This window comes from Myotis daubentonii, chromosome 9 (genome assembly GCF_963259705.1).
Source record: "Myotis daubentonii chromosome 9, mMyoDau2.1, whole genome shotgun sequence".
Lineage (NCBI taxonomy): Eukaryota > Metazoa > Chordata > Mammalia > Chiroptera > Vespertilionidae > Myotis > Myotis daubentonii.
This window is the reverse complement of record NC_081848.1, coordinates 71,184,315-71,211,740: the sequence shown is the minus strand read 5'-3', so window position 1 is coordinate 71,211,740 and position 27,426 is coordinate 71,184,315. Positions and strand designations below refer to the sequence as shown.

Below are 27,426 nucleotides of genomic sequence, written 5' to 3'. Positions count from 1 at the left end.
CTGCTCCAACCAGAGGGAGAGGCCCAGTGTTAAAGTGGACAAAAGCAGACTTGGAGCAGGGGCAGGAGGGGCGGGCTGGGAGCCTCTGGGGCTCCCCTTGGATGAGGAGAAGACAGTGTAGTTGAGAGACAGTCCGTCAGTCTCAGCTCCAGCCACCAGCCCAAGGGCAGGCCCTGCTCTCCCAGCCCACCCAGGCACCTCACTGACCTGCACGCGGGCCTCGGTGAGGTCCGTCCGCATGGCCAGCTGCTCCCGCGCGTACACGTCGGGGTAGTGGGTCTTCTGGAAGACCTTCTCCAGCTCCTCCAGCTGGTAGCTGGTGAAGGTGGTTCGGTTCCGCCGCTTCTTGCCCTTGTTGCTCTCCGACTCAGCCTTCTCCAGCGGGCTGGGGAGGTCGGCGCTGGCCCGGTCCTGAGGCCCCTTCACCCCAGCCTCCTTCACACTGAGGTAGCTGCTGTCCATCCCCACGGTGTCAGAGTCGGGCGGCAACTCTGGCTCACTCAGGGAGCTCTCTTTGGCTGAGGGGGAAGGAAACAAGGTCAGAAACCAGTGGCTGAATCAAGAAAGAGAGGAGGGAGGGACAGGGGTGCCATCCCCTGCCTTGTCTCATTGGATGTGAGGTCAGGAGGCCTGGGTTCTGATCTTGGCTTGCCATTACCATGCTGGGTGACCTTGGGCAAGTTCCTTTCCCTCTCTGAGACTTTACCCTCATCTCAAAATGGTCCCCTTTCAGCATCAATGTTATGTGACTCTGGATCAGTCAATATGGCCTCTATGACCTTTAACTCCCGCCCTACCGAGCCCAGTCTCCTCCCTCTAGAAGGCCCCCTTTGCCAGAACTTCTTTGGGCATGGAGGATGTGTCAGTGCCTTGGACCCCTGAGATGGAAGGGAAACTCATTCAGCGGTCATTTCTGGCCCAACTGAGCTTGGGGTGAGGAGGAGAGGCCAGCATCAAGGCAGGCAGAAATGCCCCTCTTTTCCCGGCCTGGTCCTTTTGGAGGTTCAGCAGAAATTGCGGAGGTTCCCCTCCAAAAATCCGCATCCCCTTGCCCTCCACACTAATCTCACCAATTGGCCAAGCAGTGTCCTGCCCCCTCCAGGTGGGCCCAGGTAGATTTACACAAAGCTGGAGGCCCAGGCCCACAGCCACTGCTGTCTGTCTGTCAGAATGGGGCTCTGGCCACCGGTTCTTGGAAGCTGGAAAGGACCAGTCCACCCATGCAGGTCAAGGATGAGGAGGCAGAGGCCGGGGTGGGAGGCCGGGGTGGGGAGTAGCTTGTCTGCATCCAAGGAGCCCAGTTAGCAGCTGGGCAGACACAGGGGCCTCAGGGGTTGGAGCGAGGGCTCTGGAGCCCAACCCTCGGTATGAATCCCACAGGGATGACTCTCCAGCCGTGTGCTTTGGACACTTCACTGAGCCTCTTTGTGCCTCAGTTTCCTCCTCTGTAAAATGGGGCTGAAGATGCCAGGAGGATAGGTATCCTCATAGGGTAGTTGCCGGATTAAAGAGGCCACCATGTGAAGCACGCGGCACAGAACCGGCTGCGACGCTTCTGCCAGTGTCCTTACTCCCAGTGCGGTCTGGGCTTGCAAACAGCAGAGGACTGACCCTGGAGAAGTCCTCCGAGTGGGCAGACCCTCGCTGGAGCCCCTGAGTGCGACAGCACGCGCGGCACCGTGGGGAGGGAGCGGGCTGGTGTCTGCAGACAGGGGTGTGAGCCCCTCTCGGAGCCGCAGTCCCGGTCCGTAACTCTGTGCAGTTAGATAACGTAACAGATTAATGAGGCACATGTGTGCAGCGTCTGACAAGACCTTTCACACACAAGCTCTGATCGCCACAAGCATGAGGGTCACTCTGACCCTCGGTTTCCTCTTCTGGGACCAGGTCCAAGCAGTGGGCAGTACGTGTTGGGACGATGCCTCTGGCCCAGGTCTCCTGACCCTGCCCAGGTCTGAGGCTCCAGGTTCACGCCAGGCTTTGTGGGTGCACTGGGGCTCTCCTCACGCGGGGGGAGCTGCGAGGGACATGTTGTCTGTCATTCTCACCTCCCTCTCCAAGGCACTGAAGACCAGGGGGTGGAGGTGAGGGAGCCTGGAAGCTGCTCCAGGAAGACATTTCGGGGTCACGGCCAGCGCTGACGCCACCAGGGGGTGGGCCGGCCCACGGGATCACACGTGGCACCATGTGAGCCCGGCACACACTGCCAGGCCTCAGTGACAGCTTCATGTGAACTGCAGCTGGCAGCTGGGCCAAGAGCTTTCAGCAAAGATATTTATCTTCCTGGCAGACAAATACATTTTATATTTTGGGTTTTTTGTGTTTTTTTTTAAAGAGAAGAAATCCCACTCAGCCTCACCAAAAATAAACATCTCTGTTATGCAACTTCCTGTAGGCCAGACTGGCAGGGGCAGCCCCTAGCCCTCCTGCCCTCGCCCTGCTCCCCGGGCCCCATCCCAGGACCCCATGGACCCTTAGAGCGCCCTCTGGCCCCAGGGCTAGGGTTGGGACCACCCCGCACAGCCTCATGGGCTGAGCAGAAGGAACTCCATGTTATAGAAATGGAGGGTTGGTAGGGACCTGCCCAAAGTCCTGGTTCTAACTGGGGGGAATGTGTGCTCACCCTCTCAGCTCCTGGGCCTTCTGCGAGGAGAGCGTAGGGGCAGTGGAACCCCGGGCCTCCCACAGCCAAGGAGCCTGCTCGGCTTGTCCTGGGGCAGAAGGGCCGCCGGAGGATGAGGGAGCAAGGACGAGGCCTCTGAGAGAAGCCCCTCCGTGCTGTGCTGGGCTGGGCTTAGCCGGCGGGGAGGCAGCAGAACAGCCAGTTTTCCCCGGTGAGGAATCAGACCTCAGTTTCCCCACCTCCAGCCACCCACTGAGAGGGAGCGAGGGGCGGAGAGGGGGAGACAGCACTGTCTGTGTGCAGACACCACACCAAGGGCTGGGAGGTCTGCGCTCCACCCCAGTCCCAGCCCGGTCTGCCCATGACTTCATGGGACTCGTTTCATATCAGTCTCGTCTGCAGATGGGGCAGGCATGCCCCCTCAGGAGTGGGGGGAGCAGGGAGAGGGGGTGTCACGCCTCAGTGGGGTGGAGAATCCCTCCCACCCTGGGACTACGGACCTTCCCCTTGGGATCTGGATGGGGAGGGGGGTGTGGTAGGCATATCTGTGTCCAGGCAAATGTCAGCTGAGTTGAAAGGCCAGGAGATGCCGGGACTCTGGCAAACTGGTGCTTCCGGTGCTCAAAGAGGAAGAGCCGCCCAACCTCAGTCCTGATGGGCGGTCGCCTTGCTTTCCGTCCTTCGACAGCAAAGGGGCTTTCCCCGAGGCTCTGTGGCCACCCAGCTGGGAGCATGACAAGCCAAGGCCCTCTCCGGTCCTCGTCCAAATGTCCCAGACTTGGGGCATCTAGCTCAGCCTCCTTCCACCCCCAGCGTCTCCACCAGGTGCTGCTGCCCTGGCTTTGGTGACAGAGAGCTCACTGCCCCCAGGGCAGCTGGACACCGTCCTGAGGTCCAGCCCCTGTCTGTCTCCTGTAGATCTGGCGCGTTGGTCCTGGTTCTACACCTCCAGGCTTCCCCAGGACAGCCCTGTGGACACCGAGAGCCGGCTGCCCCTCCTCCAAGTCTTCCAGCTCCTGACTAGAAAGGTTCAGTTCCCGCCGCTGCTCCTCAGGTGGCCCTGAGTGTATGGAGCCTGAGACGGGCGATGCCAGGGATGGTGCCAGCAAATTGTTCTCTGACTAGATGATCCCACGGGGCTGGTGGAATCAGCATGGCATCCTGAGGCCTGGGTGCCCTTCTCAGTGAGGTGGCCCTGAAAACAGAGCTCCTGCAACTCCCCCGTCTCCCAGGCGGGCCCGGAGGCAGAGGCTCAGAGACGGACTTAGGCGTTTCAATGTCCAGGAACCCCAGCCGGGCATCTGCCAGGAGCCGGCTCCGCACCCACCGTGCTGCTGTGGCGGGTGGAGAAAAGTCCCTGGGAGTCCGACCGCTGGCCAGGCTGCAGGGCCGCCGCCTTCAGGACGATGGCACCCGGCACCGGCACGAGGCCGAGGAGCAGCAAACCCTACCCGAGGCCAGGTCACCGGCCTGCAGTTGGGCGCCTCCCCAGCCCTCCCTGAGGCAGGTCCCGTAAGGTCTTCGAACGGGCGCTGTGCTGACACCCCATCCACGGTGGGCTTTGCCCGGCCTTGGGGCCCAATACATTGAAATCCTGATCTGCATCTTCCCTGTGGAATGTCCCGATGTGGAAATGACCCTCAGGCCACCCCGGAGAATCACTAAGGTGGCTAAGACGGAGTGTGAGCACCGCGGGCCCCACGGAAGGTGTGCAGGCCCTGGTGGCCATGGCGGTACCGCCTGTCCTGCAGACACTCCTAGGTAAATGCTACTTCCAGCGCCCGCTTCTGCTGAAGTGGGAGCTTTCGGTTCAAGGTTCTGGTCTTAATCCGCAGCCCCTAGGGCCCTGGGGCCTCTGCCTGAGCTCCTTCAGGCCGGAGCCTCTCCTGGGAGCCGCCTGGTCCACCGCCGGACTGTCCTGGCCGTGGGCTTTCTTCATCCCCTTACCCTCTGCCCACTTGTCCTGGTTCAACCCAGAGGCGTCACTCTAATCTAGCCTGACCTTGGTTTGACGTGAAAGCCTTTGAGAGGTGTCCAAAGGTGACTGCGAATCCTTTTTATGATTATGATTTAAAGAGAATGTTTTATGACTGTGGTTCAAGGAGAAGGGACATCTGAACCCGTTTGGGGAGAGGGTGCCGGACGCCCCTGCGTGGTTCTCCTTCCGTGTGCCCGGGGTGCGCCCTCGGGCGTGTGGCACGGCCACCGTGGTGAATGGGTGGGGACCTATGTGTACTTGCCTGCGGAGTGCGTGTGCTTGTGCGGGCAAGTGGGATGTGTGTGCTGTTGCGTGTGGAAGTGTGTAGGCAAACATTATCCTGCAAATACACATGGGTGGGTATGGACCTGGGTGGTGTGTGTGTGTGTGTGTGTGTGTGTGTGTGTGTGTGTGTGTAGCTGTGCCCAGGCCCTTGCATATGGAGTGTGTGCCTCAGAGGCCTGAGTAATTGTATCCTCCCTGGCTTTGATTACATCTATTTTTCCTCCAAACATCTGCTTTGAGGGGACATGCCGCTCGCTCTGCTCCCTCTGTTCTCGGGTGAACCGGCCTCACACCCCCTGTGGCAGAGTGCACAGCGCCGATGTAATCTCCTTAAACAAAACAGGCCAGCGTGAGCCCTTTCATGCTATTTAAAGGAGAGTGACTAAACCCACTGCTGTCCAAACAGTCGTGTGGGGGTGGGGTGGAGGTCAAAGGTTACCCGTCGATCACGTCCCGGCCCACCTCCTCTGCCACTGGGCTCTGCCCGGAGCTCAGCTCGACGGCCCTCGTTTAGCTCCAGGCCCGGTAAGGAAGGCGGAAGGAGCGACATTTCAGCGAGCACGTGTGGAGCCTGTTCCGTGTGCACCGGTGGGGGCAGTGTCCCTGCCCCACGGAGCTGCCCGCCTGCAGAGGACCGTGGGCGGAGGCGCAGGTGCTCGGGCTGGCCCGCCACCAGGTGACGCCGCGCTCCTGGTCACCTACACGCACCAGCCCCAGCCCGAAAGACGCTTCTCTGGACAAGGGCGTCCGAGGAACTGTCACCAGCCCCAGGGGCTAAGGACGCCAGAGGACTCAGGGCCAGGGGTCTCCGATGGGCCTGGAACAGGAAGGGGACACTAGGGGAAGCTAGTGACACCTGAGTGAGCGGTGGAGTGCAGGCGACAGTGCCGTTTAAAGAAAACAAAACCAGTGGGCAGAGCACGGGAACAGACACTCCAGAGAGGTGGCGAGTAAGCACGGAAACACGCTCGGCGCGTTGCCCGCCATGAAGTGCAGACGAAAAGCCCCGGGAGATGTCACGACACACCCACCGCAGCGGAAATGCAAAACCTGACGGTACCCAGTGTTGGCGAGGACACGGAGCAACTGGAACTCTCACGCCACTGGTGGGCACAGTGTGGCCGTGTCAGAGCCATACGCTGACCACACGACCCAGCAGTCTCACTGCCAGGCATTTGCCCGAAAGAAACGAAGACATTTTCGGTGGGCGGGAAGGGGGGGCACCAAATCTGCATGCAATGTTTAGAGCATCTTTGCTCATAATCGCACCAAAACTGGAAACAACCCGAATGTGGATGGCCGAGCAAACTGTGGTGCAGCTATGGGATGGGCACTGGTCAGGGATCAAAGGAACACGTGTTGATACAGGCCATGGCATGGCTGACTGGCAAAGGCAGGTTATGGTCTGTAAGAGAAGCCAGTCTCAAAATGAACGCATTGTATCACTGCACTTATTGATCGTATGGCATTCGGGGGAGGAGACAGTGTCAGGACGGAGAACAGACCGCTGGTGGCCGGGGTTGGGGGAGGGGATGGGTTTGACCACAAGAGGTGACACTGGTGTGTGGACCCATCCAGTATCCCAATCTGTACAGGAATGTGTTAAAATTCATAAAACTTACACCCCCCAAATTTAAATTTTACAGTATCTTATTTTAAAAATAAAAGAGATGTGAGTAAAGAAAGTACAGAATTGTGTTTAAATATACTAAGGGAAACTAAGCAAGTAAAAAGTTTGTATGTCTTCACCCAGTAATCCCACCTCTAGGAATTTATCCTAGAGGAATGATTATGATGAACGCAAAGAATTAACTAGAGAGAAAGCTGATCATGGCATTATTATACAGAAACCCTGAAAATAACCGGGCTGTCTGGGAAAGGACATTGGTTAAATTAAGGACGATGGTTCTATAAATGGAAGATCTTTCCCCTGCAGACTGTTTCTTTCTTGGCATTTGACACATATTATTACGTATTTACTAGTGTCAACATATGTGTAACTCCACCTGTTGGAAAAGATCGGCATTATTAACCGGTACACCTCGTATTTGTTTTTTCCCCTTTGTTTATTGTCTCTCTGCCCCTTCCATAAAATAAGGGAGTATATCTGAATATATTTGTTTTGTTTACCTTCATTCTATTGCCTAGCATTGTGGCTGGCACGTAGTAGGTGTTCACTAAGCATTTGATGAACAAATGAAAAAAACCGACATTATAGAAGAATAGCATTTTAGTACTTGGAAAAATGTTCATAATATATTAGTAAATCTCATTTGAGAGATGGGGAAAGGGGGTGGGTGGGTGGAGTATCTGTCCTTAGAAAATACTAAAGGTTTCCAGAGGTAAGAACACAGGTATATGGGTTAATTTTGTTCCTTTGTTTGTTTGTTTCTGGTTTGAATTAATTTTCTGTTTATCCTACCATGAACAGGAATTGCCTTTATCAGTTTAAAATGCTATTTGAAAGCAGCCATCAATGATGCCTGCTCTGGGTAGATGATGGGCACCGCTGTGGGATCTTGGGAGGAGGGGCGTGAGTGCCACTTGGAATGGGGTGGAGGAAGGGGAGAAGCTTCAGAGAAAGCCCCCTTTTGCAGTGGGCACTGGCCACATCCTCACAAACTGGGCCCCTCCGTGACTCTGAGGCCTCTTGGATAACACACACACTCACACACACGTGCACACACACACACACACACTCACACACACACTCACACACACAGACCCTATTTTCTCTAAGTCTTTTTTACCTAAGACTATCCTGTACATCTTTCCATGCTGTTCTATATTCTTCCACCACATCATTTTTCATGGCTGCATAGTATTTCACCACGTAGACAAACTCTATTTTATCTTATCAATCTTCCACTGCTGGGTTTCTGACTCTCTGAAATTATCGCAGGCCTGTGATGACCATCCTTATCATTAAATCCCTCAGTACCCTCATGGTTTCCTTAGAAGCAGCTCCAAGCACTAGAAATACCGAGTTAAATCATGCACACACCTTCAGACCTAGGATGACACGGCCAAACTGTCTTCTAAAAACGCGCCCACTTCCTCAGTGACCAGCAGCGTGCCTGCTGCTGCAGGGCCATACTGTTTTTAAATCTTTGCCAGTGTGACGGATAAAAGCAAAATTGTGTTTGAATTCACATGTCTGACATAACCAGTGAAGTTAAACCTTTCATTTGTTGTGAACGGCTTCGGTTGGGTTTATTTTTGTGAATTGCTTCTATTGGGTTTCCAAGGTGACCCTTCTTCCAACCTGACTCCAGGGTGGGCTCCCCTCTTCAGCACTGAATTCCCTGCCTTTGAGGCTGATTCACGGGGCTGCGCCCCCAGCAGACTCTGAGGAGCTCAGAGCCGGGCCTCTCTGATGTGCTGCTGGGTCCTGAGCCAGCGCCTGGGCTCCTGCCCTTGGGGGCACTGGGGCAGCTTGGTCTGCCCTGCTGAGGGTAACTAGGGCTCCACAGAACAGTGACCCAGGCCTTGTCCCTCGGCACACACTGCTTGTGGGGTGGGGGTTGGGGGTGGCTGCAGCATCGGGTGAGAGGGCAGACCATGTGGAATGAGGGGGCGCAAGGAAACCAGCCTCAGGGCAGGCCATGAAGACCAAAGGTGGCCCCGCAGCTTCTGTGGCCGGGACAAACGCTTGGCTTTTCTGTTTCCTCAGCGCAATCAGTATTGTTCAAATCTTAGCCAGGGAGCAGGGGGCAAGGGAGGGTTGTGGAGAGGGAACAGCCTCTACAGGAAGCTAAGAGGAGGCGTCACTGGGTCTTGGGATGCTCTGCTCACCCCAGGGTGGGGTCCCTGGCCCCTGCCAGTAGGTGGTAGAGCCACACTCCCAGGTGGCCAGAATCAAGGCTGCAGTTGCTCACACTGGCCACTAGGAGGCACTGCCGTCCCAATAAAGTTTCTCTGGGCAAAGGTGGTGCCTCAGGGCCCCAGTCCCTGGAGGAAGTTTCTATAACTTTGGTTACCTGAGTGGGTTTGCCACGCAAGTAGTTACTCAGTCCTGCTATGTGTCTGCTGTTGTCCTGGCACAACAAGGGACACAGCTGGGTGAGGTGGGTCCCTGCTCCTCCCCACGGAGCCATTTCCTCCTCTAGTTCTGAGGGTTTTCACATTCTCGACTCATTTTGATCCTCTCGAAATGTCCCCATGGTGGTCTGAGGTAGGAAAACAGGCTCGGAGAGAGGGAGCCTGCGCATGGCACCGGCGCGAGTAGCAGCCTGCCCGGAACTCCCTGTATTCCGGAGCTGCTTCCCTTGCAGAGCCTGGGAGTCCTGCCTCTCCAGCTACTTGCAAATGAGCTGAGAAACGCACCCCTCCCCAGGGCCCCTGGTGTTTTGCCTAGTTGGCTTTCCATGTGGCTGGCAGATTGGATGCCAACTCTTCTGTGGGTTCTTCCCAAGGGAGACTCAGCAGAGACCGGGCTGCAGACAGAAGCGCTCTCTGTTCTTCCTGCCCAGGCGGGTGGGGGTCTTTTTCTGGTCGAGAGGATGGAGGGGGCTTCCCATGGCCAAGGAAGGAAACCGAATGAGCACTGAGCTCTCCCTAAAAACCAGGAGCTGTGCTTCATGCTTTGCCCAGTCCTAGGACGTCTATCACCCATCATGGTCACGGTTACTGACTCTTTACAACTTTGTGAAATATCCCCATTCCACAGGCCCAGAAACTGAGGCCAGAGGGAGTAAATGACTTGTCTAAGAACATTCAACTGGTAAGAGGCAGAGCTAGGGTCTGAACCCAAAGCCTGGGCATTTCCTCTGGACCTTCCTGGGTGGGTACCCTGTGTGGGACTGGGACAGGGCCCCAGGACACAGGTCAAGGAGGAAGCGGAAACGGTTGGGACTCAGGAAAATGGCTTCCCCAGATGCCTCTATGTCAGCCCCATCACAGCCCACCTTCAGTGCTGGCCCCGATAGAACCTGTGACACCTGGGACCGCCAGTGTGGACCAGTGCCTTTTCTCAGGACTTGTTTTCAGGGTCTCCAACATCCCCCAGCTTATACCCAACTACCTCTTTCTTGTTCTCTCCCTGACATTATGTCTTGGTTTGCATTCATTTTCTTCCAAATACTGAAGTATTGAGAGGTAAAGAGGCATATGTTTGCAACTTTCTCTTAAGTTCGTAAAGAAATAATATGTATATGTTATGTTCATATGCATATTATGAACATAGATACAATATATACATAGAGAGAATGCAAGAGAGATTGATACCGCAAATATGATGAAATATTAACATTTGGAGAATTGGCATAAAGGGCATCTGGGAATTCTTTGTACTTGTAAACCTTTTCTTAAAGTCTGAAATTAACTTATTATAAAAATTTGTTTTAAAGAAGAATGTGGGTAAATGGGGGAAAACCACTTTATCCAGGAATCCTACTTCGGAACCTGTATTTGTAATCCTTTGAACAGCACCCAGACTGGAGTTCAGTTAGCAACCTCCCACCTACCCCACACCGGCCACGGCCTCTTGTGATTTTGTCATTAAAATCACAAGATAGATGCCAACTCTGGGAACAAGCCTTCCTTCCCCGCTGCCGTTCGGAAACCTTCACTTTCACTCAGAGCACATGGTCCCCATACAGCTCCTCTGAGGCCTGTAGGAGGCAGTATTTTGTTCGGTGAGGTCCAGCTACTGTTGGAACTTAGTTAAAAAAAATATTTTATTTTTTGAGCCTATTATAATTTCAGCTTTCCACAGTTAGAGTAAATGAGTGAGGTTTCCTTGTATAAAAAAAAAAGTGGTGAGATAGAAAACCTACCGACAACTAATACCCGGGGACAACCCAGGTGTCCATCAGTGGGTGACTGGACAAGCAAACTGTGGCGTATGCAGTGCATGGGAGTATTATTCAGCCTCAAAGAAGGAAGTTCTGACACATGGATAAATCGTCAGGATATCAAGCTGAGTGAAATAAGCCAGTCACCAAAAGACAAATCCTGCAGGACTCCACTGCGATGAGGTGCCTCGAGTAGTCAAGTTCATGGAGACAGAAAGCAGCATGGGGTTGCTGGGTGATGGGGGCGGGGACTCGTGGTTTAATGGGGTACAGAGTTTTAGTTTTACAAGATGAAAAGAGCTATGGAGATGGATGGTGGTGATGGTTGCACAACATTATTAGTACACTTAATACCACTGACCTCACACTTAAAAATGACGAAGGTGGTAAATTTGGTATGTGTATTTTAGCACAATAAAAAACTGGGGAGCCCGGCCAGCAGGGCTCAGTGGTTGAGCATCGACCTATGAACCAGGAGGTCAGGGTTCAATTCCCCATCAGGGCACATGCCAGGTTGCGGGCTCCATCCCCAGGAGGGGGCGTGCAGGAGGCAGCCAATCAATGATCTCTCCCTCTCCTTTCCTCTCTGAAATCAATAAAAAATATTTTTAAGAAATTGGGGGTGGGGGGGAGAAAGTCCACTAGCCAGTGTCCCTTAGGCCCTCTGTCCTGCCTGCAGCCCGCCCGGCCTGCTCCATCCGGTCCTAGGTCCCCTCCACCCCCAGCTTATGCCCTGATTCTTTTTCCCTGTCTTCTCCCACATGCTATGTCTAGATTTCATTTATCAAATCCTTGGGTCACCTGCTTGTTCATTCACTGAACACCTCCCCAGGGCCTCCCCTTAGTCATGGCCTCATGGAGGGGACAGACAGGTCAAGGGTTACCAGGCCCAGAGCATCCTGGGCACAGCAGGTCCACAGGGAGGAGCAGGCAGTCCTGGTGGGAAAGGTGGGGAGACGTTTCAGCCATGCATGGCCTTGAACCGAGTACTGAAAACCAGAGAGGTCTTGGCAAGGCATGTTCCATTTCTGGTAAAGCAGGACACTCCCAACTCCCCAGATTGGTCATAAATGACCCAGTGAGAGAAGCCTTCGGGGCCTCCCACCGGGGCTGCTGACAATAATAGAAACAACAATAATGTAATCCCTTGTGTCTGAGCGGTGCTGAACCATCCACTGCTGTGCGTGATCCTCCCCAGATACCCAGGAGGTCAGTGTTGCTGCCCATTTAGCAGAGGAAGTAACTGAGGTCAGACTAGTTTAATAACTTGCCTGAGATCACAGAGCTCGGAGGGGGCAGAGCTGGGGCTGAAGCCCAGCGGTGCAGCTGCAAGCCCAGGTGGTGCCCGTTGCCTCCCAGGGCGGCGACGAGGTGTCTTTCTTACAGAGCCGGGCTCTTGGGAGGAGCAGACAGGCTTCATCGGGCCCCGGGAGATACGATGGAGCCCCAGCAGAGATTTCCATCGCAGAGGGCTACACTGAGCTTTAGGGTCACCATGAGAAGCCCCCTTTATGGCTAAACTTGAATATCACTTCCTGATGTTCACTGGGGTGGGGCTCCTGACCTCAGGCTAAGGGACTCTAACTGCCCTTAGCTGCTCTCCTCTCACACACTGGAGGTTTCCCAGCTCCCACCTTCCAGGCCCGTCCAGGCCCCCTCCCCCAGCCCTGCCTCCAGTCCCCGCAGGAGATCCTGGCACCTGGCAGGGGAAGGGGAGCTGACCCACACGGGGTCCACTCTCAGAGGGGCAGAGGGAGCCTCCCAGTCTCCCTTCACCCCCACAACAAGTCCCAGAGCTCAGCCCCACCCCACACCTCGCAGGCAGGATATGGAGACGAGACCCCTCGCCCCCCAGTGCTCACATGGACCCTCAGGACTGCGCCTCCCAATGGGAATTGGCTGTGATGTATTAATAGTTATTACTTGGGGGCAAGTTAGGCCAGCGTAGCTGTAAGAACTGAGCAAAATCACTCGACCTGTGAACGTCTCACCCACGCGTGCCTCCTTCCCCAGGTGCACTCTCCTCAGCTCAGGGTCCCCCTCCAGTCCAGCTGCCATGGACACTTACAGGCATCTGTCCAAAGTAGCCGCCAGGGCCCCCTCAATCAGGGCCCATTGCGCATCGATACAACGAAGACTACATGGGGCAAAGCCTTTGTCACCACTGTACAAATCAGATGTTAACTTCATTTTACGTATTTTTTTTAAAAAACTTCCTGTTTAATCTAATGAACCAAATAAACTGATGAACAAAAATAGGCCCAGAGACACGGAAGTGTGAACAGACTGTTGAACCTCAGAGGGAAGGCAGGGGAGGGTGGGTGGGTGGGAAGGGATCAACCAATGAACTTGTCTGCATATCTGCGTAACCTGTGGACACAGACAATGGGGTGGTGAGGGCCTCGGGGGAGGGCGGGGAGGAGGCGGGAGCAGGCTGGGAGAGGTTAATGGGGGGAGGGGGGGAGGAGGACCTATGTAATACTTTCAACAAGTAAATAAATATTAAAAACAAACAAACAACTTCTGGTTTATGTTTAAGGAAGACCCGCACATAAACACACTTTGACTGACTGAGGCGGCAACGCGAAGACACAACCACGCGATGGAAACTGTCGTTTTCGTCGCTGCATTGAGCTCCGTGTGGCTCACAGGCCAGCAGACCGCGCTCAGGTCATTGTGAATGACTTACAGAAACCTCGCTCCTACTTACACTCCTGCTGACACCTGGGCCACTTTCTTACGTGGGCGTGTGAACGTTCAAGTGCTCAAGGACAAGTTTCTCCGTGGGCGCGTCCTGTGCCTCCTTCAGACCACCTGAGACTGGGGGTGGGGAGTGGCCATTCCAGAAACTGACCACAGTGACTCAGGGCCATGTCGGCTCAGGCAGTGCTTCTCCAAGTCGGTCCAGATGCTGATGCGGAGCTGACCAGGAGGCCATTTCACGTGGTCAGTGATCAGGAGTTTGGGGCGGGGTTTGTTGGTTCCTCCCACGCGTGGGAGCAGCCCTGGGCTGTTTCTGAGGAAGGTTCTGGAAGGAGGGGGAGGTGGGGCCTGGGCAGTCAGGATGCGTGGCCATGTCAGCGGCGGAGGGAGGCGGTGGGCTGTGTACTGACAACCCCTCCCAACCGCGTCCTGTGCTTGGTCCTGTCTGATGGGCACAGGCGTGAGGCCACCCAGGCAGCAGGCAGCAGCCCCCGGGGCAGAGGCGTGGGGAGGAAAGGCCTGACTTTTGCTAGGGGGCCTGAGCCGAGTTCACAGCAGGGACAGTGGCCCAGGGTGGCTCTCCCCTTCTTCACCTGTAAATCCGGGCTGCTAGCACCTCTCAAAAGGCTTCAGTGAGAGATCCCAGTCAGGCCTGGCCCCTGGGCGACACTGAACAGATGCTCCCTATCACAGAGGGGCCAGCCGGAGCCCAGAGAAGGTGCAGAACCCCCTGCCATTCTCTGTGCCCAGCTGTGCCCACACAGAGATGAACACCGCACAAGCCTCGCCCTTGGGGGCCTCCTGGTCTGAAGGTGGAGGCCAGATGAACACAGAGAACAGACATTCGCTCACGCTGCCTGGGTACAAGGTGCAGCAGCGGGGAGATGAGGGGGTCTATAGGATCCGAGGGGCCTAGGGGTGCCCCTCCCCGGACTTGGATGCCTCCTGCCCTCATGCGAGGCAGAGAGCCAGCCTCATTCCTCTCATCACTCATCCATATTTGAAAAGATTTTGTTAACCACACAGTGTAGCTCAAGTAATAATTTTCCAATTTTGTGCATTGAGGTCAGCGATAACCGTCTGTTACAGTTTTGACCAGACCGACACAGTCAGAGTTCCCACAAAACCCCCTCGACAGTGACAGCTAACGTTGATCTGTTTTAGGAACTGTCCTGAGCTCCTTGCTCACGTCCCCTTACGAATCCTCACAATATTCCTGAAAGGTAGGTATTCTTATCCCCACCTTAGGGATAAGGAAACTAAGGGGGAAAGTTCAACCAATGTGCCAAGTGCACAGCGGAGATCTGTCGCCAGGTCCCGGCTACACCAGCCTCCCCAGACCAGAGGCACCTGAAGTTTTAGGCAGCCTTCCAGCCCAACTGGGGAAAGAACAAAGTTTCTAGAAGATTCTAGGAATACTAGAAACTGTGCCTGAAGCTTGCCTTTGACACCCGCTGGGTGACAGGCTCAAGCAGTCCTGTCTATCAGCAGCCCCTTTATCCACAGCCCCGCTTTCCACACTTCCAGTTAGCCGTGGGCAGCAGAGGCCCAAAAATATTTAATGGAAAATTCCAGAAATAATTCATACGTTTTAAATGGTGCGCCCTTCTGAGCAGTGTGATAAAATCTTGTGCTGTGACCCTCATTTTACTTAATAATGGCCCCCGAGCCATTCACATAACTTTTATGACAGCATATTGTTATTATTGTTCTATTTTATTGTTGTTGTTAGTCTTTTACTGTGCCTAATTTATAAGCTTCATCATAGGTGTGTGTGTAGGACAAAGCATAGTGTATGTAGGGTTCAGGACTATCTGCAGTTTCAGGCATCCTGCTGGGGGTCTCGGAATGTACCCTCCATGGATAAGGGGGGGCGACTGTATTCACAGGGCAACATGCTGGAGTGGGAGGGGGGGGGAACGTGGACAGAGGCCTTCCCTCCTGGAGCTCCTCCAGCTCCACAGAGCGGGCCTCTGGGGTCATCTTACCTAAGGAAGTAGGTCCCAAATGTGGGCCTGTCAGGTGTGTGGACCCTAAGAGCCCCTGAGAATTTCCCCCAGAAGCAGGCTCTCACAGGAGGGTCAGCGGATGTACATGGAGGCTCCGAACCCGCTGTCTCTGAGCTGAATCTCTTTGACCTGTCAGTCACTGGCCTGGAGGGGAGGGGAGGGGCGGGTTAACTTGCAAGGTTCCCCATTTTCTGGGATTCTGGACTTTACTTAAGAAGGCACGCAAGGGACAGACAGGCAGACCAGTGGGACAGGACAGAGAGCCTAGAAAATAAGCTCTCAGATATATGGCCAGTTGGTCTTTGACAAAAGTGCCAAGGTCATTCGATGGAGAAAGGGCAGTCTTTTCAACAAATGGTTCTGGGAAAACCGAATGTCCACATGCAAAAGAATGATGTTGGACCCTTATCTCATACTATCGGCAAAAATTAACTCAAAATGGATCAAAGACCTCAACTTTAGAGGCAAAACTATAAAACTCTCAGAAGAAAACCGAGGGGAACGTCTTCATGATTCTGGAGGGAGCACTGATTTCTCGGCCATAACACAGAAAGCATGGGAAACTAAATAACACTAATGAACTGCATTTCAGCAAATTCAGTAAAAACATTTTGCAACAAAAGGACACCATCTGGAGAGTTAAAGACAACCCACAGAATGAGTGGAAAAATTTGCAAATCTCGTATCTGATAAGGGATTAATATCCAGAACCGAACCCCTGCCACTCAACAACACCCACCAGCACAACAAAACAACCCCATCCAAAAACGGGCAAAGAACCTGGATAGACTTTTCTCCAAAGAAGATATACAAATGGCCGGACACAAAAGGACAAGCATGGCTGCTGGTCCCACGTCTATGAGATACCTAAAGCGGGAAATTCATAGGGATGGAAAGTGGAACAGAGCTTTTCGGGGGAGAGGAGATGTCAGGTTCTCACCCCAGGCCTTGATTCCAAGGAAGGAGGAAGGAAGAGAGGATAGAAATATTTTTAGTTCACTTATATGTGGAAGCTAATGAACAAAATAAACTAACAAACAAAGTAGAGACAGACCCATGTATACTGAGAACAGACTGACAGCTTCAGAGGGGAGGGGACAGATAACGAGAGGGAGTGGGGCCCTTCGTCCTCCTCCCAAAAGCACTTGACCTTGCAGGATGCACCTGAGGGGGTTAACTGAGGCCACCTGACTGACCTCCTCCGCTCTCATGGCATCAGGCACTTCAGTCTCCTTCTGTGAAGGTGCTGCAGGCACAGTACCTCTCTGCACCAACACCCCTCGCTCCCCTTCCTCATAGGACAGGCCCAAACAGTCCCGTTTTACAAATGAAAAAATAGGAGTGAAATCAGAGAAATAAGGGGATTGTTCCAAAGACACATGGCTATTTCCATGGAAAAGTCAGGACTTGAACTCGGATCTCTTGATCTCCAGAGAAGGCATGGGGGCGGGGGGGACGGAGGGAAGAGAAAGGAGAGAAGCAGCAAGGGCTTTTCAGCTACCAGAGAAGATCTGGGCCTGTGGCAACTCCCAGCTTCCCTCAACTTCTCTGAGACCACCCCTTCCTGGGCAAGGGGATGCCCACCTGGAGGGGGGCTTCTAAGGAGCCCCACGCCTGGCGGACAGCCCTTCCCGCCACTACACACCCAAGCTGCCCTCCTCTGCCAGCCTGAGTCAGGACAACCCATTCCAGCACTGCCCAATGCACTGGACCCGCCAAGTTACAATCCTGTGCCCGCCCCGGACCTGAAGGCAGGGCTGTGTCCAGCGCTTCTCGGAACCCCCCACAAGGCCTGGCACGGTGACGGGCTAAGTTTGGTGAGCAATGAGTGAGTGGAATCAGGCGCTTCAGTCCCCTCCTCTGTGAAACAGGACATCTGGGCCAGCAGACGTCTGGTGCCTCTTCCAACACTAGGTGGGACACCCCACCTGACACCAGGACCCATTGTGCGTGGGTGGGCAGGACCAGGGCTCCTGGACGCCACTGAGGCTCCGGGCCTGGCACATGGTCAACTGAGAGAGGAGGAGGTCAGTCATGGGGCCTCAGTTAAACCCCCAGGCACAAACCCTCGTGGTTTCCACCTTTTAGAAAAGAAATCCTGGCCCAGGGAGCCAGGCAGAGAGCAGGGGTCCAGCCCTGCCCGGTCACAGGTAGGATGAGGACCTGCAATCCCACAGGGACTCCATGGCTGCTCTCCTGTTGCCACTGCAATCCCCAGGAACTGGTGGCGGGGTCGCCCTATTTCTAAAAAGGGAGGAACAAGCATCTACGGTATTTGGTGCACAGAGAGTGTGCCCTGTACAGGAGGGGTTACAATGAAGGAAGTGGGTGAGCCTGAGCAGATATTTCCCAAGTCTTTCCTCCTCCACCCCTAGCAGTGGTTCCCTTCTTCCCATTAACCTGTTTACAGGGTCCCACTTCTCTTTGGGCCTCAGTTTGCTCATCTGCTAAATGGGATCTGCAACATGCAAAAAGACGGTGCAGACGATGGTTTCTCTCCAGAGTGAGCCACATAGGGCAGAGGGTATACGCAGGAGCTGGGGGTCAAGGGGAGGCCTCGCTGCAGTGTGGGTGGGCTGGGGGGACCCTGTGGAGGGCCCTGGAAGATGCTGGGGATTGGATGCCACCCCCATGGGCCACAGCGAGACTTTGCCTGCCACTGGATGAGTCAGCCTCCAGGAGGAGCCAGGGGCAGGGAAGGCCACTGGCAGCGACGCACAGGCGCTTAGTACTGTTTCCCTGGCATCGTACGTAGATACTTGCCCTCGAACACACGACACTCATGTACTGGGGACCCTGCCCTTCTGCCACACAGGAGTGCACACAGATGAGTACACCCGAACACTCACCTGTGTTCATGCTGTGGACGTGTTTACACAAACCCCAGGCCTCCACTCACGACAAAGGTCCTGGGATATGCTCACGGGAGACCCTACCCATGCTCCAGCCACACTGTGAATGAGACACAATTCTTCATTCACCCTTCCAGTCAGTAAGCACTTACTATGCCCAAACATATGCCCTGGAAGGACGTAAGCCAGAGGGTAGCAGGCAGGTGCTCGGCTTGTCCTCCCAGGACCAGGTCTGCGCGGAGGTGCTCAGTGGATGCAGAGCAGGGAAGATGAGTGGAGACAGCACTTGAGTGGCCGGGAGGGGCCAGGAACTCCAGAGCCTCGGCTTGAGCCTGGCCACTTGTGAGCATGAAGACACCCATAGCTCCCCCCTCCACATTTAAGCCCCAGCCTGGCATCTAGAGCCTGCACCCCACTGCAGCCCTCCCCCCAAGACTGCAGCCCACTTGGTCCCTGTGCCTTTAGCACACCCTAGGGCAGTGATGGCGAACCTATGACACGCGTGTCAGAGGTGACACGCGAACTCATTTTTTGGGTTGATTTTTCTTTGTTAAATGGCATTTAAATATATAAAATAAATATCAAAACTATAAATCTTTGTTTTACGATGGTTGCAAATATCAAAAAATTTCTATATGTGACACGGCACCAGAGTTAAGTTAGGGTTTTTCAAAATGCTGACACGCCGAGCTCAAAAGGTTCGCCATCACTGCCCTAGGGAGCCCCCAGGGCCCATCTTCTGTCCACTCTGTCCGATTTCTCCTGGACACAAATGTATGTACGGGTGGGAAGAGGAGGGAAACATGGGGAAGGCGGGTCCAAACTGGTCCAGGCACCGAAACCCCCTGCCCCGAGGGTCTTTGAAACTTGTCCAAGCTCCAACGTTTCACAGCTACAATCCAGACCAGGACGGGAAGAGGAAGGGACTCTCCCAAGGCCATGCTGACCGCCCTGACCGGTGCTTGTGTCGAGCTGGACCTTGGTGTCGCAGACCAAACCTTCCACAGCCTCTCGGTCTTCTCCAGCACAGCCGAGGAGCGCGCCGCGGGCCGGCCGCTTTGCCCCGACTGGGTCGCCGGCAGTCCGCATGTGAGGCGCCCAGCGTGGACACCCACGATGCGTGGCCCGTTTGGAAGGAGAATCCCCTCCAAGGCCATCTGCTCTCTGAACCCCAAGAAGCACGCAGGGCTTCGCACAGGCGCCCAGCGGCCTCTCTCTGGAGGTCCCAAGTACAAGCAGCGGGTCACAGGGACAGCCTGGTACTGGAAGGACTATGGCGCCTCTTTCACCCCCACCCCCACCCCCCACGCCAGTATCTCCCAGTCACCCTCCTCTCCTAAAAGGCATTTTGGATGGTATGGATGCCACGGTGACCCGCCCCCCTCAACTGCCTCCACTTGGAATTGGAATCTGCCTGCTGCCCCGGTCACTACTGGGCGCCCCGCCTTTCCCTCCTCTGAGTCTCCCCTTTGCCTGTCTCTTCTCCCCACGAAGCTTCTCCCTCCTCCTCCTCCTCCTCCTCCTCCTCCTTGATGTTGGCAGTCTAGGGTGGGAGGGGGTAGAGAAGTGGGTCTTTGCTAAGGAGACAGATCGCACTGGGGATAGGTGGTGGGCACGGGTCTGGTGTGCCCGGTGGCCTGGAGGCAGCACCCTGGACACACGGGGGGGGGGGGCAGGGGGCAGCTTCTGCTTTCTGGGAATACCAGCTTCCCAGTGGCACAGTGTTTGCTGCTCCCAGGCCCCTGCACCCCAGTACTGGGCGAGGAAGGAGCGTCTTGCATGGAGGTGGGGGCGTGGCTCATTTGCACACCTGCAGACCAGAGGAGAAGGTAGGGGCTGCACCTCTGAGGGGAGTCCCCTGGGGGCATCAGTCCCCTGAGAGGCACCAGCCTGCGGTTGGGGGCTTGTTGGGCCCCGTCTGGAAGAGGGGCCTTGTCTCACTGTCCAGGGCAAACCAGCCAATGGAGTGAGGTGCCCAGGGCCCGGGACAGAGACCAAGGGTGGCTTTCATTTTTAACACATCGGTTGGTTGGCCGATGTCACTTCTCCATGTAGCCGGGACCTCGCTGTCTTGGTTTCCTAGTCTGGTGGCTCCCCAGTCACCTTAGCAATTCCGGGCACCCGCAGCTGTTGCGGGCAGGTGGCGCCTGGCAGGCGGGCCCAGGCACAGGCTGGGATCTCATTGTCCCAAGACAGTGAGATCCTGGGCCAAGGTCCCTGGGGGTCGTGGGAGCTGAGGATGCTGAAGCGCCTAGCGGAGGAAACACCTCCTGCCAAGCTTTCTCCCAGGTCCCCCTGCTCGCAGGGAACGGCGCACGGTGCACTCAACCGTTCCCGCTTCATGCCCGCGGTGCCGCGGGCGCTTCTGGCAGCCTCCCCTTTCTTTCCCCGCTTGCGGCTTCCAGCACCTGGTCCAGGGGGCAGCGGAGAAGCCAAACACGCGGGAGCCCAACCTCCCTTCACCCCCGTATCTGCAAAGATTGCAGTATTTCCAGTTCGAATTTCAATGTGTCCATGTGCCACCCAAACAAAGCCCTGCGCGCGCAGAGCTGCGGGAAGAGAGAAGCGGGCTGAGGCCAAGATAACGAGAGGGATGTCCCCTGGGAGAGTGCGCCCAGCCTCTCTCCAAAGCGAAAGTCCTCAGGGACTCTGGCTGGATTGGATGCGTGTATTTTAACTAGTTTTCCTACGGCGGCTCCGGGGCCGCGGGGTGCACCGCTCGGGGTTTGGCATCCCCGCGGTAGCCCGACAGCAGTAGCGGCTGCGGCGGAGGCGGCGAGGTTCCGGCCGAGCGGCGTCGGGGACCTCGCAAACGCGGGACAAAGTCATCCAACTAAGAAAACGCCACCGACCGGCACAGGCGTGGTCCCCAGCTCACCGAGGTCTCTTCTGCAATTTTCTTAGAACAACTTACCCAAAACGTCCCCCCAAAGTTTCCGTGTGTATATACACAACACAGACAGGGGCGCTGGGTCCAGGTGGTGGTTACAACACTGCGCACACTCGCAGCCATTCTCCCAACGGACTCCCCACTTAGCCGGGCGGACTTCACTGTGTGTCCACTATCCGTAAGAAAGAAAACTTCGTTCAAACCGATCGATTTAAAATAATACTAGCTCTTTAACCCAGGCCTTCCGTTTTTCTCTTTGAGAAGGTAAGTGCTTAAGCGGGATTTTTGGTGCAGGCTGGCGGCTATCGAAATTATAAAACTAGAAAATTAAAAGCATCTTCCTTCGCTCCCTCTCCTCCAAAATTGACGGGGGTCGGGATGTCACCGCTTCCAGGCGCCGGCGCTCCCTGGCCCACCCCTCACCACCAGCGAGCTGACTGCTCCCGCCAGCATCTCGTTTTCCCACGTCTTTGGGGTCCCATTCAAGAACCCACGCTGGTTCTTTGACTAAATTCAAATACCACCCGACTGGGGCAGAACTGACAATTTTGTGGTGTGTGATTGTGTCCGTGCGGGGAAACCCATACCCCTAGCGTTTGAACATTGCGTCTAATTCCACAAACCAGGACCGGCCCTCAGTGCGCCCCATAGGCCTCGGGCTGGACCTCTGCGCAGAGAGCGCTGCCTTCGCCGGTGGATGGGAGGGTGGCGATCCGCGAGCAACGAAAACCTGCGTGCACCGAATCGAAAGCGAAAGAGAGAGGAAGTGGGGCTGCTCCCAAAAGAGTCGGGGGCGCACGGCAGGGCCTGGCGCGCCTGGGGCGGCCCGGGGATCTGGCTCTGGGTTTGAGGGCGAAGTGCCTGAGCCCCCACCCCGGCGGTGGCGGCGAGGAATGTCGGGTCTCCAACCTGGCGTGTCTCCTGGGGCCCATGCGCTCAAACACGGGCCAAAGATAGGCAGGGACGTCGGAAGGTCGAAGTGCTGACCGAGGAGCCCGGCGCCCCAGAGCCTGGCGAGGTCGGCATCGCAGCCGGCCAAACCCCGGTGGGACTCTCGGTGAAAACGCGAAGGTGTCCGCGCTGCAGGGGGCCGCCTGCGCCTGGAGCCCTCGACCGTTCAGTGCTGATCGGAAAACCGAGGCCAGGTTAGGGGTAGAGAGGGCCAGGGTTTCTCACCTCTACTCCTGGCGACTCGGAGGAAATCCCGCTGACGGAGACCAAGGCGGCTGCCCTGCCGCGCGCTCCCTCCGCACATCCAGGCAGCGGCTCCCACCCCCAGGCTCGCACTTCTGTAGCGGAAAACCCCTGGATCTCGCGGAGTGGCTCCCAGGGCTGAGAGCCGGGAGGGAACTTCGGTGTAGTTACTGGCTTCCGCCCCCGACCAACAGAGCTGGGAAGGAGGCTGCGAGGTGGAAGCTACCTGAGGTCAGGCCCCAGGTCTGCCAAGCCCAGCGCCAGGGCCCAGTCTGTCCCCATTTTCCCCGAACTCCTGGGAACATCGCAAGGCTTTTTCCTCGAACCTCATTTCTCCCCTTTTGAACATACAGTCTGACAAGTGAGTGAGGGAACACGCCTCAGTTCCCCTCCTTGCTGGCGGTCTCTAGAGTCTACCCCGGAGGCTCTTCTCCGGGAGCCTCTGGAAAGGGCAGAGCCTCACCTCTTGGTGCCTGGGGCTCCTGATCTTGTACCTCATGTGCCTAATCGCTTCTGTACAAGGACCAGAGATCTCCTCCCGGGCAGGGAAACTCGGTGGTGAGAGGAAGGAAAGAGGAAACAGAGCTGCTGGTTGTTTGTGGCTTTGCCCTGAGTAGTGCCTCCACCTGGGGCAGCCAGGGAGTGGGGCCCTGTCTGCCTGCCTTTTGTCCCAACCTTCAGCTTATGGCTTTGCCCACAGTGGGGGCAGGCGCCTGTCCTGTCCTCAGAATTGGGTGCCTCGAGATTCCCAACAGCACCGAGCCCCCTCCCTCCTCGATGGAAATGTGGAAGAGGGTAGGCTAGACTCCTGCTCTCTCCTCTCTCCCTGGGGGACATTTACCACCCAATAAGGCCTTACTATTGGGGACTGGGGTGTGGGGGAGTTACGTGCTCTCAGGTCACACTGTGGGCAGCTCCAATGGCTAACAGAGAAAAGGCCAAGCTGGCATGTGAAGGAAGGCCCAGTGGGGCTCAGAGGGGGTGCTTGGAGGGGGCCAGCCCTTATCCCTTTTCCTCTGGACCTGCAGGCATTTTCCAAAGAAGAATGTGGAAGCAACGTGGGATCTCCCTTTGCCTAAAGTGTAAGCCTCTTCAGCAGCCTCACTGTCGAATTTCTTTACTAGTAAAACATGAAAACCCAGTGCAATGGAAGAGAAAGCACGCAGTCTCCTGGGGTTGCACAGTGCACCTCCATGGGGCCCCCAGTTTGTGACTTGCTCTCACTTAACAGTCCCAACTGTCATGGATGAGGAGGGCCCTGGGCAAGGCCAGGAGGCAGGCCAGTGCATGGGGACAGGGCTGAAAGCCGGCTGCGGAGAGTGGAAGGAGCACCTGTGTGCGCTGTGAGCGGCTGTGATCTGAATGCATCTGATCTCATTCCAACAGGAAGGTGGAGGAAGTGGGGAAAGGCTGCTGGATCCTTCTAAATCTGCTCTCAGTCCTGCCCTATGGGTTTGGGAGTGTGTGATTATGTGTGCCCAGGCCACACGAGTGAGTGTATCTGATGTGTGACCACGTTGGCTCATGAGGAAGCGGTTGTGTGTGTGTGTGTGTGTGTGTGTGTGTGTGTAGAATGCAAGTGTAGACAGGGGTATGATGGTGCGAATTTTTGTGCGTGTCAACAACCACCTAATGAACTAGTTCTGAGCCTGAGGGAGAGCCTGTTTGAGTGCAAGAAAGTGCTCGCCTTGGGCTGCTTTCCTAAGGTTATCCCACTGCCCAGGCCTCCACCATGTCCCACTTCTGTCCCCAGGCCTGGTGCCTCTCCGCCGAAGCCACTGCCCTGTCAGCGCCCGCCCATCTCCAGGGCCCTGCCCGAGGCCTCAGGGGGAGACTGTGTACCTAGAGTTCCTAGTCCAGAGAAGACTTCCCCTCCCCTCTCCGTTTCCCTCGCTCCCAGCTCGGGGCTCACCAATTCCCAGTCTGTGGAAGACAGGCTTTAGGCTTCACACTGCTCTGGCCCAGGCCGCCTTGAGAGAGGCCCCCTTCTCCACTATGGTCGCTGAGCTCTGGGGCCCAGGCCTGCGTTCCAGGGGCCAGAGGTCATTCAGGCCTCGGTTCCCTGTGGGCCCAAGTCCATACAGAGAAACTTTTCTCTTCTTCCCGCACTGAGCCCCTCCTGATCTTCGGCTTTCTGCCTGCCTGCGGTCACCCCTAAACCATTGTTCCGCGGCTGGCCTAGAGAGAAACGCTCCGGATCCTTGGCCGGCCCACCTCCCGGCGGCGAGCCGCGCTCGGGTGGCCACTGGACTCGGGTCTTCCGCGGCCCCAGGCGACTCCGGACCCGAATCCGTGCGGCGTCCCTGTTCCAGGGCATCCCGGGCGCGCTCCGACGGCTGCGCTCCAACCGCGCTCCGCACCTGCGACGCTCCCACCTGTGGCGCCGCCAGAGGAGCCTCCAGGCCGGCGGGGAGCGAGGCCTTGGCCGCCGGGGACCCTGCGCCCGAGCGCTGAGCCGCAACTGTTTCCCGCCGGGAGCCGGGAGCCGGGAGCCGGGAGCCGGGAGCCGGGAGCCGGGAGCCGGGAGCCGGGAGGACCAGCCGCTTCCGAGCCGGCCCGAAGGCAGCGCAAAGCGAGTGGTCGGGGAAACAGCACAGAAGGGGGGACACAAACTCCAAGTCGGGTTCAACAGCTCAAACGCTCCTGGCCTTGGCGAAGGGCGAGATGAAGGGGCAAGACGGCGCCTTGGGAGCAGCGGATCCCCATTTCTCTACCGGGAGTCGCCGCTGCTCGGCCCCGCACCTCCTCAGCCCAACAGCTCCTGCCACCCGCAAGCCCGAGAGGTTTCGAGGGCGCCGAAGCCACGGGCCCCGGGGTCCCCCGCCTCGAGGGACCCGCACGTGCACTCACCGTAGCAGGGGACCTGCAGGGCCGCGTTGTGGCCACCGCTGCCTTCCTGGAGCTTGAGGCTGCCGTCCGGGGGCGTCTTGCAGGCGCCTCGTGGCAAGTAGAGGTGCGGCTGCGGCGCCGGCGGCTGGGGCTGCGGCTGCGGCGCCGGCGGCGGCTGCGGGGCGGGGGGCTGGGGCTGGAACTTGTTAAAAGAGCCCCGCGCCCCGGCGCCGCTCTCCAGGGGCGTCACCAGGTCCGGCTGCCCCGCGCTGTAGCGAGCCCGGCTCTTGGCGTCCCCGAAGCCCTGCCCTTTGGCGGCGGCGGACAGGAAAGTGGTACCGAACTTGTCGCCGCCGGGGTACGCCCGGAAAGGTGACGAGCCCTCCCGACTCTGCGACACCGGGCTGTAGTAGGCGTCCATGGCCACGGCCGGCGACTCGCTGTAAGAGACGCAAGTCTCCGCGTTCATGCCGGGCGAGCGCGGGCGGCGGGCGGGGGCGCGAGCGAGAGCGCGAGGACGCCACCGCGCGCCCTGGCCGGGAGTTTGGAGAAGCGAGGAGGCTGTGGCTGTGCGCTCCGGGCGGGCCTGCTCCCTCTCCCTCCTCCCACCTCCCTCCTCCCTCCCCTGCTCTCTCTCTCTCTCTCTCTCTCTCTCTCTCTCTCTCTCTCTCTCTCTCTCTCTCTCTCTCTCTCTCTCTTCTTCCTCTCGCCTCTCCCTCCTCCCCTCCACAGCTGGCCCAGGAAAAGAACCGAGTGCTGTAAAAAGATTCAGATGTTTCAGAAAGTTGACCAGATCTCCCAAAACCCTCTTAAGGTTTTTTGAAGGGGTGAGGGGGCGGGGGGAATAGAGAGGGAGTGAATTTTCCCCTCGGAATCCCTTCTTTCTCCCTCCCCCCTGCTCCCCTTCTCCCTGTTCTCCCTCCTCTCCCTCCACTGCCCCTGCGCTTTCTTTCCTCTCCCTGGTGGTGGAGAATCTTAAGGATTCTACCCGAGGCGCGGGGCCGCGGAGGTGTCAGGACCCTTAGGGCTCCCGAGGCTGCGCTGAAGTGATCTGGTCCCAGCTTTGGCCTAGGGGAGGGGGGCATGCAAAACTTGAGTGACAGATTAAAAAACAAACAAGCAAGCAAGCAAACAAACAAACAAAAAAAACCCCAAAACACCTAACAGGTTTTGACATTCGGAATCAGATGGGCCCTAGCCTGGGGTGCAGGCATTCCTTTGCACACTTTCTGCGCGAATTGGGCGGCGCAGCTGCCGGCTTCCCCGTTGGTGCCTTTTCCTCTGTGTTTCCAGCCTGTGTTCCCCACGGTCGGTTCCTCCGTGAAATTAACACACACGCCGCCGCCGGCCTGTGCGCGGCCCCTTTCACGTCTGGCTGTTTCCCTCCACGGTGAGGGTGCGGGGTAGGGGCGCCGAGGGCCTTGTGTTCACTCAGCCATGGGAGAAGCCCTCCGCTGGGCCGGGGGTCAGAAGCTTCAGAGCGCGGCCTCTTGCCCTGCTCGCCCCTCCTCGCCCGCACCTCAGGTCTGCGCCCAGCCCAGGGGACTCTCTGGCTGGCCGGGTGGAGAGCGTGGGGTTTGGAGACCCGCTGGCATCGCCCGGTCGCTGCGCTGTCACCTGCTCACTGCTGGGGTGGGGGTGAGGCGGTCTGTAATCTCTGGTTTGATGGGTTGTGGTTTCCTTTCCCGAAGCGTGCCTGGGGCCCTGGGACCAGCCACAGCCCCTTCCACACTTAACAGGGAGTGGTGGAGATTGGGGTCCCCAACTTTCCGACGAGCAGATGGAGGCTCAGAGAGGTGCGATCACCTGGACGAGGTCACACAGCTCGGAGGTAGCCTGGGAGCCCAGGCCGAAGCTAGCCCCTTCACCAACCTGGGAGGACCTTTTGGACAGAGAACATGCAAAGAACAGGGGAAACGGATCTCCCCTCTATGGAACGACTCCGTTGAAGGAGACCGGTTAGAGAAGCTCTCCATAAAGTGCAGGGAAAATCCCCGGATGGAGGCGGTACCTAGCTCAGGGTGCTTGGCGCTCCATTGCACAGTTCTGCACAGAACTCCTCAAAGGAGACTGGGAGTGGGGTCAGAGTTGAGGGGGCAAAGGAAAAGGAGGGCCTGAGCACCCTGAACCCAGGACTGCAGGCCAGAAAGCAATCTTCTGCACCTAAGGTCTCTCAAAGAAAAATAACGGGGTGGGGGGGGGATTGTGCTTCTCCCCTCAACATCATCCCCACTAATGCCTCAATGTGACTGTGATCCCACATCTGGT

The 27,426-nt window shown here is 56.8% G+C and overlaps 1 protein-coding gene across 1 annotated transcript in view; it reads right to left on the bottom strand.

The window, feature by feature from the left end:
• Positions 1-25,736, bottom strand: part of ALX4 (ALX homeobox 4) — a 35,480-nt gene extending 9,744 nt beyond the window's left edge. The window contains exons 1-2 of the mRNA XM_059709596.1: positions 25,180-25,736; positions 208-518 (exon numbers count right to left, since the gene is read on the bottom strand). Coding sequence (XP_059565579.1) covers positions 208-518; positions 25,180-25,627 — 759 coding nt within the window. The 5' untranslated portion in view covers positions 25,628-25,736. The remainder of the gene's footprint in view (positions 1-207; positions 519-25,179) is intronic.
• Positions 25,737-27,426: the final 1,690 nt, after the last annotated feature.